This window comes from Petaurus breviceps, unplaced genomic scaffold, assembly GCF_028583685.1.
Source record: "Petaurus breviceps papuanus isolate PSGF00001 unplaced genomic scaffold, PetGlider_PUasm1.0 91133, whole genome shotgun sequence".
In the NCBI taxonomy this organism is placed as follows: Eukaryota; Metazoa; Chordata; class Mammalia; order Diprotodontia; family Petauridae; genus Petaurus; species Petaurus breviceps.
The window spans coordinates 86116755-86133887 of NW_027187419.1; the positions used below are offsets into that span (position 1 = coordinate 86116755).

Sequence of the window (17133 nt, forward strand, 5' to 3'; positions counted from 1 at the left end):
TAACACATACCCATCCCCAACCCCAAGCCACTCTCGTCCAGCCTTTAAAATATCTTTGATATTTTAGTAATGAATGTTTTAGAAATCATTTCCAAAAACCTTCATTTTTATCCAGGCTATGGTGATCTGAGAAGATTTGTAATTAATAAAATCTTGGCAATTGTCAGTCTATCAATGAACACATAGTATAGTAGCTATACAAAGAGGATGTGGGTAGAAACCATTATTTCTTAGTCATTTTACATAATAAGCCTCTTAAATAGATCTTTGACATCTCTCATATGGGAAAGAAAGCATTCAAAACACAGTATTTACAAGATGTTTGATGTCACTCCTTTCTAAATATTCTTTGAGAACTAACATCTGTAACACTGTTTCACCAAACAACTCACATTTTGAAAATTAGATTTTAACACAATCACAATAAGATTTAATCTTAGAAGCTATTTTCTCTCAAAAATGCCACCAGGAAAATTGTTCTACCTCATGGGGAAAAAAGAGTCTACAAAACCTTACTGCTTAGCTCTCAAAGTTTTCATTGTTTCTCAAATTAAAATAAACATTTCCTTCCCAGAAGTTAAAAATGAAACAAAATGAACATAGCCCAACCCTAGGCTCTAGTTTCCATACTGCCACTTACTTTGTGACTAAATACTAAAGCATTTAAAAAGCGAGAAGTCATGGGCTACTTTTCTGTAACACCACCCCCACCCTTCCAACATTGCAACACACACATGCCTTCCCAGATAACTTGTCTCTTTATTATGGAGTCCCTGGATTTTGATAAGTTATTCTATTCACCTATTAATTCAGTAGAGTAGTTGTCCACTGAACAACTGCATAATGTCATGACTATATTTCATCACTTCAATAATGCCCTGCTTTCCACCTTTGAATTCCCCTCCCCTTAATGTTTTTTTTTTTACCATTCTTACCCTGCTTCCTAATGCTGATCAACTACTGAATGCTGCCTTCTTCCATTCCTGCTCCTAAACTGACAAATAAAAGCATGATCTCACTAGGTCCAACTATAACTTTAGGTTATTTAACTTCAAATGGGTTCTGAATGCCTTGTGGTGATTTTTTTTTTGCTGTAATTTATTGTTATATAAATTCCCTATAATTTTTACACAGCTTCTTTTCTTTCTAGGGAGCTAGGTAGTATAGTGGATCAAGCTTTAGCCATGAGACAGGAAGAGTGTTAGAATTTGGCCTCAAACACTCATTATGTGGTCCTGGACAATCATTTTGCCTCAGTTTCCTCATCTGTAAAATGGGGATAATAATAGAACCTACCAATAGATTGTTGTGAGGACCAAATAAGATAATATTTGCAAAGCATTTGATATAGTACCTGGCACACAGAAAGCACTACATAAATGCTTATTCTACCCCACCCTCCCCCCTCACTCCAATCCCTTAATTCCTCCCTTCCCTCCCTATCTCTTCTCAGCTGATCTCAGTTCTTACTTTACTGAAAAGATAAAGGCTTACAGGAATTCCTTCGAACTTCCTTCAAAACTCTCAACCCAACTTCTCATTCTCTCTAATCTCAGAACATTTTGCCTTCTTTCCCTGCCATGACTAAGCCCATACTCATGATCCCCTCCTGTCTCCTCTCCATGACCTTACACTTTATCATCCATCTTCTCTTGTAGAAATCTTCAATTTCTCTCTCCAACAACTCCTTCCTTTTGGTCTACAAATCTGCTCAATCTCTACTCCAAAGCCACTAATAAATCTCTCAGCACATGTAGCTAATCATGGAACAAGTTAAAACTTAGAGGAACTTTAGGTATTTAGTCTAACACTCTCATTTTATTTTATTTCTAAATTTATTTATTTGCTTTTAATTTGCAACATTCAGTTTCACAGTCTTTTGAGTTCCAGATTTTCTCGCCTTTTCTCTTCTCTTCTCCCCCCCCCCCCCACACCATGGTGGCATGTAAATCAATACAACTTCAACATATACCTTCACATTAAACATTAGTCAAGTTTTAAAGAAGGATTATAACCAATGAAATGAACAATGAGAATAAAGAAACAAAACAAAACAAAAAAGAGAGAGCAAGTAGTTTGCTTCAATCTGCATTCAGACTCTGTAATTCTTTCTCTGAATGTGGATAGCCTTTTAGAGTTGTCTTATAGACTCATTGCTGAGAGGAGCCCAGTCTATCCAAGTTAGTCATCACAGATATGATGTTGTCTGTAATTGTGTACAATATTCTCCTGGTTCTGCTCTCCTCACTCAGCATCAGTTTATATAAGTCTCTCCATGTTATTATAAAGTCTGTTTGCTCCTCACTCCTTATAGCACAATAGTATTCCATTATGCTCATATACCACAACTTGGTTAGCCATTCCCCAATTGATGGGCATCCCTAACCCCTCTCATTTTAGATGAGGAAACTGAGACCCAGAAAAGACAAGAGACTTGTCCAAAGTTTGAGCTAGCAAGAGGCTGAGGATTCAGGCTCTCTGATTCCAAAAGACTTCACAAATCTCTTTAATACATCTTGCATCCATGCCCTTCCTTTTACACTCTTACTGCAATAACTCTAGATTTTTTTTTAAAAAGTATGCACTTCTTTTCAACTTGACAACTGCAAAAGCTTTCCTTGGTTATTGTTTTTGTCTTCAGTTTATTTTCTCTCCAATTCTTCTTTCACACAGCTGCCCAAATAATCTGCTCTGATCACATTTAGCTCCCTACTCAAAAATGTTCACTGCCTTCCCATTGCCTACTGAATAAAAGTTTTTAGATTGATCCTTCACAGTTTGAATGCATTCTACCTTGCTAAGCTAATCTCATACAAGTCAGCTTCACATAGTCTACATTTTAGCCAAAAAAGCACATTTTTTACCTTCTGGTTTCATCCTGCCCTCTTCTCTGTCTGTACCTTTATTTCTTCCTTTCTTCATTTTGGAATGAACTCTGTTCCTGTCTTTCTCTGTTGGAGGTTCCTCTCCCCTTTTTCAATGCCCAACTCGGCTTTTACTTCTTCAATAAAGCTTTCCTGGCAATTCCTTGACTAGGTAAGGATGCTTCAAATCTCACAGCACTTTGAACTTACCTACTTTTAGTACTTACGTTCCAGTTAGTATTATAGTTATGTATGTGTATCATTTTCCTTTGGTATACTGTAAACTCCATAAAAATAAAAGCTGTGTCATAATTCATCTTTAGGTTCCCTGTACCTAGAATTGTGATATAATCTACATGAATGGGTTCTTTTAAAATGATTTGTTGAATTGGATTAAGAAGTAGCAGGAAGAAAGTTAATTTTTCTTCTACTTCAAGAAGCCAGATAAAAAAATAAAATAATGAAAAGTGCTTTCTAAATGTAAAGTTTATTTTCAGTTTTGAAAATGTTCTTGAGCAATTATAAAATCATAAGTGAAAAAAAATCTTTGTAAGTAGACAAATTTCTTAACAACCTCACTGCCAATACAAACTATTATAAGATATTCCATTATTCTGTATTTGCAATAAGGTATAGGAATGTCAAATAAAACAACAATAAATTTGGGTCATTCTATCAACAAATATTTGCTAAGCATCTTCCACATTTAGTGATAGCCAAGAAATGAATAAACTTATTGGCAAATAACATAGCCTTAAATAACTATTCCTTATCTGGAAAAAAAAAGAATAATAATGCCATACCTATATGATAATGCTAGACCTGGAATCGAGCGATCTTAAGCTCCCTTATAGCTTTGATCATAACTAGTATTTATAAAGCATTTTAAAATTTGCAGATATATATTATTTGCTGTGAAACTCATAACCCCAATGAAGTAATTAATTAATACAGATTATTGTTATTGCCATATTATAGATAATGAAACTGAGGTTAAGAGTGGTTCATCAACCTACCTAAGTGAGAGACAAGAGTTCAAATACAAGTCTTCCTGATTTCAAGGCCAGAATATGCAGGGTGTATCAAAAGTCTTAGTGTAGTTTTAAGCTTTAATAACTTACTGTACTAATGCTTCTCATTGCCATAGATTTAGAATCCGTGGTTTTTTGATAAATAATGGATCTGATCAGGACAGAGAATCTGGTGGCTTCTGAAGATGCATGAAATTAAGCCATTATGGTACCATTAGGCACTGAAGTGGTCAGCATTTTAATAGACTACAAGAAGGAATATACATCTCAAAACTGGCTAACTAGGACAATGGCACTTAAAGAAATTGTTTTGCTTTGCTTTTAAAGGAACCACAATAACTTTACTTGAAAAAATAATTTTCCTTAGTTGGTCAAGTTCATTTGAGTTCAATCACAGTGCAATATCATAGATAAAACTTGTGTGTGTATGTGTGTGTGTATTTGTAAAGTTAACTTGACATTAAGTAAACGCTGAAAGGGAAAGATGTGTTTTATAGAAAGTATGTGTATTCACCTTCACATTTATTATCCTAAAATGTACATTGAGTATTAAACATGGTTTCTATTTTGTAGTCCTGGATACATCCTAGGGCATTCTGGGTAGTTCAATCGTTTTTCATTTGGAAATTTATAAAGAGCTAAGAAAACTGGGTTGAAACAAAATCCATTGTCTATCATCTAGCAATAAATTTGTATACCTTAATACTTAGCTAATCAATATGTGTCTAACAATTCATAAGAAAGGATTTTACAACTTAAGTTTGCTTTAGGATCTGACTTCACATGCATATAGTACATGTGTCTTTCATTTGTAGAAAGAATTTTTCTGTTATTTATTTGAAACACAGGTGGGCTCTGCAAATTATTGTCTTACTGAAGTAGGGTTGAATTTTATTACAACAGTACTCATTTAAAAAACTAACAGACACTTTGAAATTTAAAAGCAAACTTTCAGTCACATGAAATGCAGCCAGCAACTTCCTCCTATAACTTGATATGTTTGTAAAACTTCCTGATTCACTGAATATAATTTACAAATTTTTAAGAAAAGTTTTTGTTTTGGGGGGAAATTATTTTAGAGAATATAATTTTCACAGACACAATAGCTACTGGTAGGCATGTGGAGACATGGGACAAAGATAAAGGACAGAATACCAAAAATGCCTTTTAAAATACATAGCTGAGATTCAGTGTTACTAGGTATTTGTCTAATTGTCGTCTATATATACAATGCATGCTGTTATCTGGCTTGTTGGGATCGATGATTGAGAGGGCAGAATATCTATAAAATACAACTTAACACCAGAAAAACTCTTCCTAGTTTATAGCTTACCTTTGCCATCTGGGCTTGAACTCCAGTAGCCTTTAGAGCTGAGACTGCTTTCTGGGCAGCAGCTGGACTGTCAAAATCCACAAAACCATAACCTAAAATTAAAAACACACTTAGACTGAGAAAAAGGCATTGAAATAAGAACGTACATACATATGTGTGTGTGCATGTAAGTATGTGTATTGTTCTACAAACCTTCAAGTTCAATATGTAAGTATATGGACTTATAAGTGCCAGCTATTTTTATTAACATCAATACTGACACTAAAAAAAGGAAGAATGGGTGAAGGAAAAAATCCTCAAGCTGGTCTATCACCATACTTTCTACAGAAGATAAACAATGTAAACAAAAGGCAAAATGAAGAGGCCCAAAGAAGCCAGAAAACAGTCGGTGAGTGAACACTTGCTTTCCTTGCTAAGCTGGGGGAAACAGCAGCCGAGGTCATTGCAGGACCTTCATCCCTTCATGCCTAAACTCTTGGAATAGCTTCCTTCTTGGTCTTCCCATTCAAGTCTTTGCCCACTCTAGTCTATTCTCCACTCAGTTACCAAAGTATCCCTGAAGTGCAGGTCTGACCACATCGTCTTCCTATTCAATGAACTCTAAGTGGCTACCTTTTACCTCCCAGGATCAAGTATTTGGCTTTTATAGTCTTTCATAATCTAGCCCTGGTTCCTGCCTTCCCAGCCTTCTCATACTTCACTTCCTTCTACATACTCTATCCTTTCTGCCCCTTGTACACCTCCATCTCTCAAATCATTACTTTCACTAGTGTCTTCCATGTCTTCCTCCTCATCTCTGCCTCTGGCTTCCCTGACTTCCTTCAAGTCTCATTTAAAATCTTACCTTCTGTAAGGTCTTTGCTACTTCCCTTAATGTTTCTGCCTTCCATCCCACCGAGGAATTTACTTTGTACATCACACACACACACACACACACACACACACACACACACACACACGAGTTTCCTGCATTCTACTCCACTAGAATGTAAATATCCATAGGGCAGGGACTGATTTTGTCTTTCTTTGTATTTAGCACTTAGCAGTGCCTGGCACATAGCAAACACTTAATTCAGTTAGCTTGTTGACTGAATGACACTCCAAAGCTTTGTTCTCAAAGAGATAAATTGCTATTGGAGAGACTGGTCTGCCAATCCCATGGAACAAATCAAAGAGGTGAAGGATGAGTATGAAATAATGAGTATTATGGATTTGGGTGGTCAACCATTGAGCTAAACCAGGGGTTGGGAACCTGTAGCCTCAAGGCTGCCTGGGGCCTTCTAGGCCCTTGAGTATGGTCATTTGACTGAGTTCAATTTTGTAGAACAAATTCTTTTATTAATAGAATTTGTTCTGTGAAGTTTGAATTCAGTCAAAGGGCCACACTTTACGGCCTAGAGGGCCACATGTGGTCTCGAAGCCACAGGTTCCTCACCCCTAAGCTAAACCATCAGTTTGTATATCTTGTACTGCAGATGGACCACCATATTCTGAAGGGGATTCAAATCTATTAAAGAGTCCAAATTACAGAACACTAAAGGTAGGCACAAGGGGTCCTGTGCTTTCTAGGATACAAAGATTCAGAGCTGGGCTCCACACTTAAGATAATTTTCTCAGTATGTCTTGTTTACCTTTTTCATGAAACTATATGCAAAAAATCCCACTATTTTAGCATTATACTATGCAACTGGCATAGAGAATGAATTCAACTTCAGTGGGAAAATGAAACATCAACTATTTACTGACCCAAGGAATCCAATCAGAACTCCCTGGCTCCTTCCACCTGTTTTGGAGTCATAAGTTGAGGAAATTGGTACCCCTTCCCTGCACTGACTCCCTGCTCAGTTATCCCAGAACCCAAGACAGCAGGGACCAGTTCATCTGGTTCTTCTTCTATGCTATAGCAGGTAAACTCTTAGCTCTTTCTCTCATTATCTCTCTGAGTCAGAATTGACCACGTCAAGTTACAAACCTACTGCCTTCCCTCCACCCAGTGTCCCATTCTTCAAAGCTCTCATTCTTAACCATTTTAGACCTAGTACCCCATCTTTCAAATCCTTTGTTTCTATTCCCAACTCTATTGTGACACAGTTCTTCAAGCTAAAGAAGTCTCTCTGATGATTTTTCAGATGCAGAAATGGTAGAAAATGTCAAGAAGGCTGAGGCATCTTACCATGTGGATAGTGCCCAGGGGAAAAGTGTATAGTGAAAAGACTGCTGGTTTGGGAGTCAGCTCTCCAGGTTCTTCACATCTTTTCCCAGTCTAACATGCCTGTCCTCACTTCCTTCCCTTCCTGATTTTGATCTTCTGGTTGATCACTTCAGCTACACTCTAGCTTCTCCTTTCAAATCACTCTCCCCTTGTAGTACTGCCATGTATACTTTGTCACTCTCAATTCTAGGTTACTTTCACCCATTTTCTAAGCTCTGACTCTCCTGCTTCAGAAGACTGGGCATAAGAATAGTTCAGCTGACTGGGTCTGATATAAATTAATGTATATTACCTAATTTCAACTCAGTCCTCACTAAAACATAATAATCCCTTTATTCTTCCTCACTGGCTTATTGCATTCTCCTTATAATCAGTTTTCCAAGCCTTCCCTCTCACACCATCCTCACATCCTTACATTGCCATCTTTTCCTTCTCAGAAGAGGAGTTCAATTCTTATTTTAATAAGGGAAAAAAGTTATTCATTGTGACCTCCAATTTCTCTTAAGCTCAACATGTCAAAATCCGTCCACATCAATCCCATTGTCACCTCCTTTTGTTCCTGTCTCTTAAAAAAGAGTAGCCTTCCCTTATGCAAAGGCCATTTTTTCTATCTGTGCTCTTATCAGGCTCATCCCCAATTAAAACCAGCTCCTGAAGAAGCTTGCCTTGCCCCAGCTTTTCTCTCTCTTGCCTTCATCTTCAACATGTTTTTGTTGGTTCCTTCTCTATTATCTAAGAATGTCCATGTTGCCTCTGTCCTTAAGAACAAAACAAACAACAACAAAAACGCTTCCTTTGAAGCTGCAATCTCCTCAAGTTATTAGAGAAATGAAAGGCAGATGTATTACAATCAATAGATAGCTGGCGCTGGAGTCAGAATGATCTAAGTTCAAGTCCCATTCCTGACACATAGTGAGTATGTGTATGCCCTTTACCGTTTATCACCTTACGTTCCTTATCTAAATGAAATCAAAGAATCAATAAATAAACATCTACATAGAAGGTACAGAAAAGGACTATATAAAGTACTATAGGGTATTAGGGGGTGGAAGCAGATTTTCACTAGGAAGAACAGGTAAGACTTTTAAGAGAAGATATTATTTTAGTTGGTTTTTAAAGGATGGGTAGGAATTCTGTCCATATGTTAAGAGGTAGAGGCAAGCTATTCCCAGTATAAGATCCAATATAAGCAATGGCAGGAGAGAAGTCCACTCTGGCTGGAGTCAAGATTATGTTGAGTGGTAGAATAAGAAGAAAGGAGAAAGGTGCCAAAAATGTAGAGATGCTTGAATGCCAGAGAGAGTTTTAACTTCCCTGGGTAGGATACAGGAAGCCATGGAAAGGTTCTGACATGACTAAACATAAGGAAGATTAGTCTTACTACCAAATAATGATTTTTTTTGGCCAGAGTAAATCATAAAGACAGTTATTCAGGTGTCAAGGGGTTGCAATGTGTATCTGTGGAAGGATTGCCAGTGAAACTACAAGATCCCTAAAGTATTAAAGCATTACAGCTTATGTGCTATGTCTTGTTTCTTCATTTGAATTATGAGTTCCTCAGATGCAAAAAAAAGTGACTTTCGTAAAATATCATCTTATATACCTGTAGATTATATGAAAAGAAATCCTAGTTTATGATAATGATAACATCACAAAAACTAGGCTTATAAGAAGTATATATCAACAATAAACAGTTTGTGGGGATGCAAAAACATGATGTCTTCATATAATGATACTTTCTGAATGAAATATTTTAATGAAAGAACATATTAAATACAGCTTGAGAGAAATAAGCAATGAAACAACCTTGAACCTGAGGAACTAAGGTGAATACTAATGTAAATAACTTGAGAACATTATAAGTGAACTCCCCCAGGGGTCTAGACTCAAAAATCAAGCACACTTTGGGTTATTAAATCAGAAATCTCTCATGAACACTAATAAGTAACACTGACCACAGAGAATTAGTTTTAAGGTCTAGGGACTTGAAGTTAGATCCAAATCAATGTTTTGTAGTAACAATATCTTATCTGATTGATTATCTTAAGAATGCAACCAACAACTTCATCATTCTTTTCATTTGTTCAGAATGTTACCCTGGTACTGACCCATGTTCAAGCTCTGTTATATACTCTCTTTATTAAAAATAAATGTTTTATGCAAAACATGAGTCATAGGTAATTCTTGTATTTGTGGGCCAAGTTCTAGTTAATCTTTTCCTTTCTCTAGCCTAGTCAATTTTCTATTACTATTAATCAAATGATAAACATTTATTAAGTGCCTACTATGTGCCAGGCATTGAGAACAGAAAGACAAAACCAAAACACTCCATGCCCTCAAGGAGACTACATTATAACAGGGGAGATAACATGCCAATATAGGTATATACAACATACAGATAAAGCAGATCCAAAGTAACATCATGGAGGAAGGAACTGGCAAATGGGAAAGGGGGGAATCAGGAAAAGGCATCATGTAAATAGTGGCATTTGGACTAAATATTGAAAAAAAAACACCCCAGAAATTCTAAGAAAGGGAGGAAAAAGAGAACATTCTAGGAATGGAAGGACAGCCCGTTCAAAGGAATGGTTGGAAGATGGAATGGTGTACGAGGAAAGACCAGTTGTTGTTTGTCTATTTTTGAAGAGGACCAGTAACATCACCGGTCATGTCATGACTTGTAAACTTAATTTAAGTGAGACAGAGATGCACATGGTCATCAGCCGAACCATTAAATTCCAGTGGCAGGACAAAAGTCAAGAAGAATGGTGACGGCTCAGGGTGCAGTAGATAAACTTGGTGTCTTCTTTGTCTAACCAAACTCGAAGTGCTCTACAGTGCTTCCTTCAGACACCTTCACAGCAATTGGAACAAATTGTTCTCATTCACCCATTCTAGGGGAAATCATCACATGCTTGGGGTAGACACCTCCATCACTCACTGATGGGTTTGAGGCCTCTTTGTTACTCTCAATCTGGCTTATCCTGTCTGCCAAGATGGCTTACCAGGGTGGCCTCCACACATGCTACAGTTTCTTGGAGCCACAGGTGAAAGTGGGGGATAGGTAGACACCAAAGGCCTGGTAGACACCAGGTGAAAGTGGGAGATAGGTAGACACCAACCCTGAAAAGGCCTCAGGAAGCCCTCAGACCAGAGGTGCTAGTCTTCCTGAACACCGCATATATCCTGGAAAGGATGGTAGGCTAGAATTGATGGACCTTGAAGTGCATGGCGGGAAGTAATGCATAAAAATGCTGAGAACATAGGATGGGAGTCAGGTTAAAAAGAGCTTTTGATCACTGAGTTAATATTCAGCCACTAGAGTTCTTAGTAAATAGAGGAGCCGAGAGGGTAACATGGTGAGGCCTGGGCTAAAGGAAAATTATTTTGGTAGCTGTGTGGATTAGAGATTGGAGTGGAGAAAGATCTGAAGCAAGGAAACCAATAAGGAGGCTATCGCAATAGCCCAGGCATGAGCTGATTAGGACCTGAACTAGATGGTGACTATATGAGCTGAAAGAACAACAAGATCTGGCAACTGATAGGGCATGTAGAGTGAGAATAAGAAGTCAAGGATGACACAGAGGTGTCAAACTTGCATGGATGGAAGAAGAGTAGTAACCTTATGGGAAATAGGAAAGAAAAAAAGCATGAAAAGATAGTGATTCTGGTTATGGATATGTTGAGTTTTAGATGCCTACAGAACATACTAACTCAAATGTCTAAATAGGCAGTTAGTGATGCAGGACAGGTCTTGGAAAGAGACACTAGGGTTGGATGTAGAGATTTAAGAATCATCTACATAAAAGAAGCAGTGGTCAAGTACCTGCTTAGTAATTTCAAGGCAAAGATATATCAACCTTGCATGAAAAATGGAGGTGGGGGAGAGTGAGGATGAATAGACAGGGAGAAAGAGACAGATAAAGGGAGATGCTCTCTTTTCTCCCACATGCATCTTGAATATGAGGGAAAGTCTACTAAGGCTTGTCAAACATGATTACCCTTATCTATTTCTGGTGATTTGTGGGATGGAAATAGAGAATAATACACCAAAAGGAACTTGCTAGGGACTATGATATTTTGGGCAAGAAATAAAAAACTTAGAGGTAGAGATGATATTTTCATCATAACTGTTGAGGGAAGATCTGGAAAGTGAATAGAAGGTTAATAAGAAGATAAGTGTCTGAGAATGGGATTTGGATGTCTGGATCATGACTTTAAAGGGAATATTAGGCTTTTGGCCAAGGGTGGAGTTCACTGAACAAGAGGGTTTTAAACAAAAAAGGGAGAGAGAGAGAAAAAAAAACTACCCACATATCTGCCAAGCCAAATACCACAAAGAGAAGCAGTAACAACACTGGAAGAAAAGCATTTCACAGGAGATATCCAAGGGAAGAATCAGCAGCAAAATCCAAAATCCAAGGTTTTAAAAGCCTACACGAACTTCAATGGCCAAATTGAAATAAAACCACAGAAAATGTGTGCGTGCATGCATGTATACACCCATGAATGTTTACATATATACACATATACGTATGTATATAGTCATATGTATGTATGTGCATATACATATATATGTACGCATGCCATTTTACTGACACTGATCTTTGAAAGATAGTGGGACAACGCAACAAGTGCTGGTAAAGAAAAAATGAGTTCTTGGATTTATTTTTAAAGGGAGAGAAGAAAGTTAGGAAACTCTAGTGAGCATAATTTTTAAATTTGGCAAAATTATATAAAATATTAAACTGAAAGGGAATGCAAAGATGCTGTATGATAAAGTGATGCTCAGAATCCAAAGATATTTGATAGGTAAAAGCGATGCACTGACTCTAAGTGGATGAATTTAAATGGAACATATATAAAGTTCTACTTTTTTGTTAAAAAGAAAAAGTTTAACAAGTAAAAGATAAGGATTGCATAGTTAGAGAACACTGTCGGGACATCACAGTCAAAAAAGCATTCTAGGATGTGCTAGGAAAGGCAAATGCCCAGGTCAAGGGAGGTGACAGTTCTGCTTTATTCTGGTCTAAGTAGACTACATCTGAAACTTCTTGTTCTGTTTTATGGACACTGACAAACTAAAATGCAATGAGGATGTCGAAGAAAGACCATGGATGGTATAAAGAAACTGAGGAGTGCAGAGAACTTCACAAGGGCACAGAGTTGGAAAGAGTCTTAGAAAATGTCTTATACAATTTGAATCTTAAACAAGAATCTTTTCTACAAGTTGCCACACAAAAACCCAGCCAACGTTTGCTTGAAGATCTCTAGTGAGGTCTTAGGACTAATTAATTTTCCACCCAAGCCCCTCATTACTTCTGACCTTCACTATTACCCTGTACAGTACCACCATCACAACCTTGGTGTAATAGACTCCTCACTCATGCTCACCACATAAGTCAAATTTTTTTGCCAAGTCTCATTATTTCTACACTCGTAAGATCTCTTTTATAAATCTACTCACATGGTCACTACCCTATGGCCATCATCACTGCACTTCATGATTCTTGCAACAGCTTTCTAATTACTGTCCCTTTTGTCTTTCCCCTCACCACCCTCCACTCAATGGTCAAAGTGATCTTCTTAAAGCACAGGTCTGACCTCCTCCTAGAGTGGGCAGCTAGAACACAGTGAAGAGACCACTGGACCTGGAATCAGAATTATTTGAGTTAAAATCTGGTCTTATAAACTTACTAGTTGTGTGAACCCGGGCAAGCCACTGAACTGCTATTTACCTCAATTTTCTCAACTGTAAAATGTAGATAATTGTGGTTTCTACCTCTTGGAATTGTTATGAAGATCAAATGATATTTGTAAATTTGTACAAATGATGATCTGAAAAGTGCATGACCACAGTGCCTGGTACATAGTGGCCATTTAACAAATGTTTATTTCCTTTTTTCTTTCCCCTTCTCCCTGCCACAAATACTTAATAAACTCCAGTTGTTCCTTATTAATTTCAGGATCAAATATAACTGTTTCTGTTAGGCATTTAAGCCTTTTACAACTAGGTCCCTCCCAATCTTTCCAATCTCCTTATGTTTTATTCAACTCCATATACTCTATGTCAGGAGTGTGGAACGTGGGGCCTTGAGGCCACATGTGGCCCTCTAGGTCCTCAAGTGTGGCCCTTTGGCTAAATTCAAACTTCAAAGAACAAATCCCCATAATAAAAGGCTTTTTTTGGGTAAAACTTAAGATTCAGTCAAAAGGCTACACCCCAAGACCTTGAAGGTCACATATAGCTTTGAGGTCACAGGTTCCCCACCCCTGCTCTAGCCTATTAGCTGTCCCTCACACAAAGACTGTATCTTTTGACTTTGCACAAGCTATTTCTCATGACTAGAAAGCTCTTCCCTTTCATCTCAACCTTTGGACTTCCCTGACTTCCTTCAGAACTTAGCTCTAATCCCACCTCCTGCAGGTGACCTTGCCTGGTCCCCCTCCCACTCCACCCTCTACTCCTGTTCTTCCAGTATCTGCCTTCCTCCCAATATTACTTTTCATCTAACCTTGTTTTTACCTAAGTTATTTATGCTTTTTTCTTCTACCATTAAATTATATGTGAACTCCTTGAGGGCAGGGATGGTGTATTGGCCTTTCTTTGCATCCTCAGTGCAAAGATTCTGGCACCTAGTAAAATGCTTACTAAATTCTTGTGGACTAACATTCCAATCCCATAATCTTATGTTTTTCCACCAAATCATGTGCTCAGGGACTCCAAAGAATAGATCTGGAAGGGGGAGAAAATAGATAACACAGTGCCACCCACTCATGCCTATCATGAAACCCCCCAAAAGGAGCAAATACCTCTAACATGTAAGAGGTGAGATATTTCTTAGATGAAAGGGAAAAGTGAGAATTGACCTGGGAGGGGGCTGCCATATCATCATCCTAACCTGGAAACAGATTTGAAGGATTTTTCTTCCCTTTCCAGTCAGCTGCAAAGAATATCTTTTAATAAATCTCTTTTGGACTCATAAGTATCTAGTATAAATACTGAGTAATTTAAAGTAATAATTCATTTGGGGAGACATTTCCCACCAAATGAAGTAAATGAAATGGTTAAGAGTAACTGATTGTGTCTATTTGAAAACTTCTTGAACTTACAAAGAAAGCCCTCATTCCAAATGCTATAATAAATGGCCATAATTTATGGATTCATTCCACTATCTTACTCTGTTGAGATCTTTTTGGATCCCGACTCTTTGATCTAGTATTAATTGTTCTTCCCATTTTTGAATCATATATAAATCTAATAAGCACATTATGCTTTCATCAAAATCATTGATAAAAATGCTGAAAAGAACATGGTCAAGGACAGCTCCCTGGGGAAATCCACAAGCAAACTCTTCTCAAGTGGACTTTGACCCACTAATGATGACTCTTTTGGTCTAGCCATTCAACCAATTCCAAGTTTAACTGTACTATTATCGAGTCTATCTCTTCATCTTTTCCATAATTATAGACAGCACAAGAGACTTTAGCAGATTCCTACTCTTGCCTGTTAATTTGGTTGGTGGCTGGTAGAGCCCCTTCCCCTCCATACTTCCCACCACCCATCCACATATATAATAGCTATCTTAAAATAATTAAAGCACTGTTTTATGGAAGAGGAGGAACTCTTCCTAGAATTAGGTGGAAAAGAGAGATTTCATAAAGGAAGACTTGGGCTTGAGAAAAGAAAAACTTCCTCATATTGAAAACTGTCTAAGAGTGGAATGGGCTGCCTCAGGATCCAGAGGGTTCCTTTTCCCTTCAGATTTTCAAGCACAAGTTGAATAATCAAATGGTCATTTGTTGGCAATGGTGGAAAGACAATTCTTCTTCAGGTACAGTTGTTCTAATTAATCTCTGAAGTCTTTCCAATTGTGAGATTCTGTGAGATGTTACAATTGAATCAAATGAGATAATAATATGTTTAAAAGGCCCTTGCAACTGCAATGTACTATTTTAGAAATTTAAACTGCTATTATTATTTTGGGGAATAAGCATAGGTCTTGGAGCCATGATTTCACTGATAGAGGAGACACCCCCCCCCCAGGTCTTCCTAGCTTCAAGGTTAGCTCTCCATACACTACACACTGCTATTACTATTTTTTTTTTATTATATATAAACATCTAGAATAAATGGTCCGTAGTAATCAGCTTTATTTGTCTTTCTAAAATTCTAAAATTTGACTCCTGTTCCATCAAAACTTTCTTTAATAAGATAAAGGGATTATATATGGGCTTGAAGACTTTAAAAAAAATCTTTCTTTAATTTTAAGAACTTTGAGGAAGAAAAAGAAATACGACTCCTACTCCCATTTCAGTATAAAGAAAATGCTAGTCTTCTTAGAAGAGGCCTCACCCTGGAATGCCTTTAAACCTCCCCTGTTTTTTCAGTGTTATAAGCTTTTGCTTAACCCATATCTAAAATGCTCTGGCTTAAATAAGAAGCCTTGCTTTTCTTGACTATTACTATCAACTTTATTCCCATTCATGGGGGCAGAGGTTATACTGAAAAGTCAATTGAATCCATTCTTCCCTTTTCCTAGAAATCATGCTCCCTATTGTTAAAATGCCTGGAACAGAAAGCATGAGTGTAAGCTCCGAGGCCCCTCCCCTTCTAGTCTTCCACTTAAATTACTCATGAAACTAGATGAGATCATCCTAATTACACTGAATACTGAAGGTCAGTGCACTAAATTAATGCATCAGGGTATTTCAAAGAAGTCTATGACCTCCCCCTTCCCTATTATAATTTGGTCAGTGAAAATGATTCTCCCCTCCTTACCTCCAATATATTCAATAGACATACAGCAAAGAACAATTGGGAGTACTGAAACATGTAATTAAGTACAGCTTAAAACTACTCTGTTCTAATTAATAGAGCCAATTTGCACAATATGTAATCTTTTGAGTTTCTTAGTATGGCAGAATGGTCTTCAGTAAGCAGCTCTAATCTTCTCAAGCACAAGAAAAAAAAAAGCTGTTTTCTAACTCTATTTTCCTTTTAAAAGCAGGGGCTAAATGCCAACCAGTGTTTGGCATGTTAACTTCACTGGAGTCAAATCTGAAGTTCTGGCAAAGGGCTTGCTGCTGTTGGGCAGCCAGCCAACTCCACTAGGGACAAACGTAACCAATATGTTGATATTGTGGAAGAGAGAAACTTGGAAATAAATAAGGATTGGGGTCCTCTCCCACAAAACAGAAGTGATTTTGAAACTAAAGCTCAACCTTAAATCTCATCATTTCAATTAGTCATGAGACTGTGTTTTAGAAAATGATCAGTAAAAACATACCTTTGCATTTATTGGTTGTTTTGTCCAAAATTGCCTTTGTGGAGACGATTTTTCCATATCTGAAACAAAAAGGGCAGAAAGTCAGTTATATTCATGGAACCCTTTACAAACAACAAATCTCACTGAGAAAATTTTTTCATCAATTTGGGGCATCTGTTTGCTTATGTTACAAAGTCATGTACAAAACAGGTTTTTCTCAGGGGTAAAATTTGAGCTCAATAATCTTAGAAAATCATGGCAAGACTTGCATGAAATAATGAGGAGTGAATTGAGCAGAACCAAGAGAACATTGTATACAGTAACAGCAATATTGTTTTAAGAATGACTTTGAGTGAATAAGTCATTTTGACTATTACAAATACCTAAATTAAGTATAAAGGACATAAGAAGAAAGATGCTATCT

The 17133-nt window shown here is 37.3% G+C and overlaps 1 protein-coding gene across 4 annotated transcripts in view; it reads right to left on the reverse strand.

Annotated features, from left to right (window-relative positions):
• RBMS1 (RNA binding motif single stranded interacting protein 1) overlaps nucleotides 1-17133 on the reverse strand; it is a 258018-nt gene that overhangs the window by 53810 nt on the left and 187075 nt on the right. For all 4 annotated transcript variants that reach the window (XM_069079674.1, XM_069079675.1, XM_069079676.1 and 1 more), the window contains 2 exons: nucleotides 16731-16789; nucleotides 5229-5320 (listed from right to left, as the gene is read on the reverse strand). In XM_069079674.1, the coding sequence (XP_068935775.1) occupies nucleotides 5229-5320; nucleotides 16731-16789 (151 nt within the window). The remainder of the gene's footprint in view (nucleotides 1-5228; nucleotides 5321-16730; nucleotides 16790-17133) is intronic.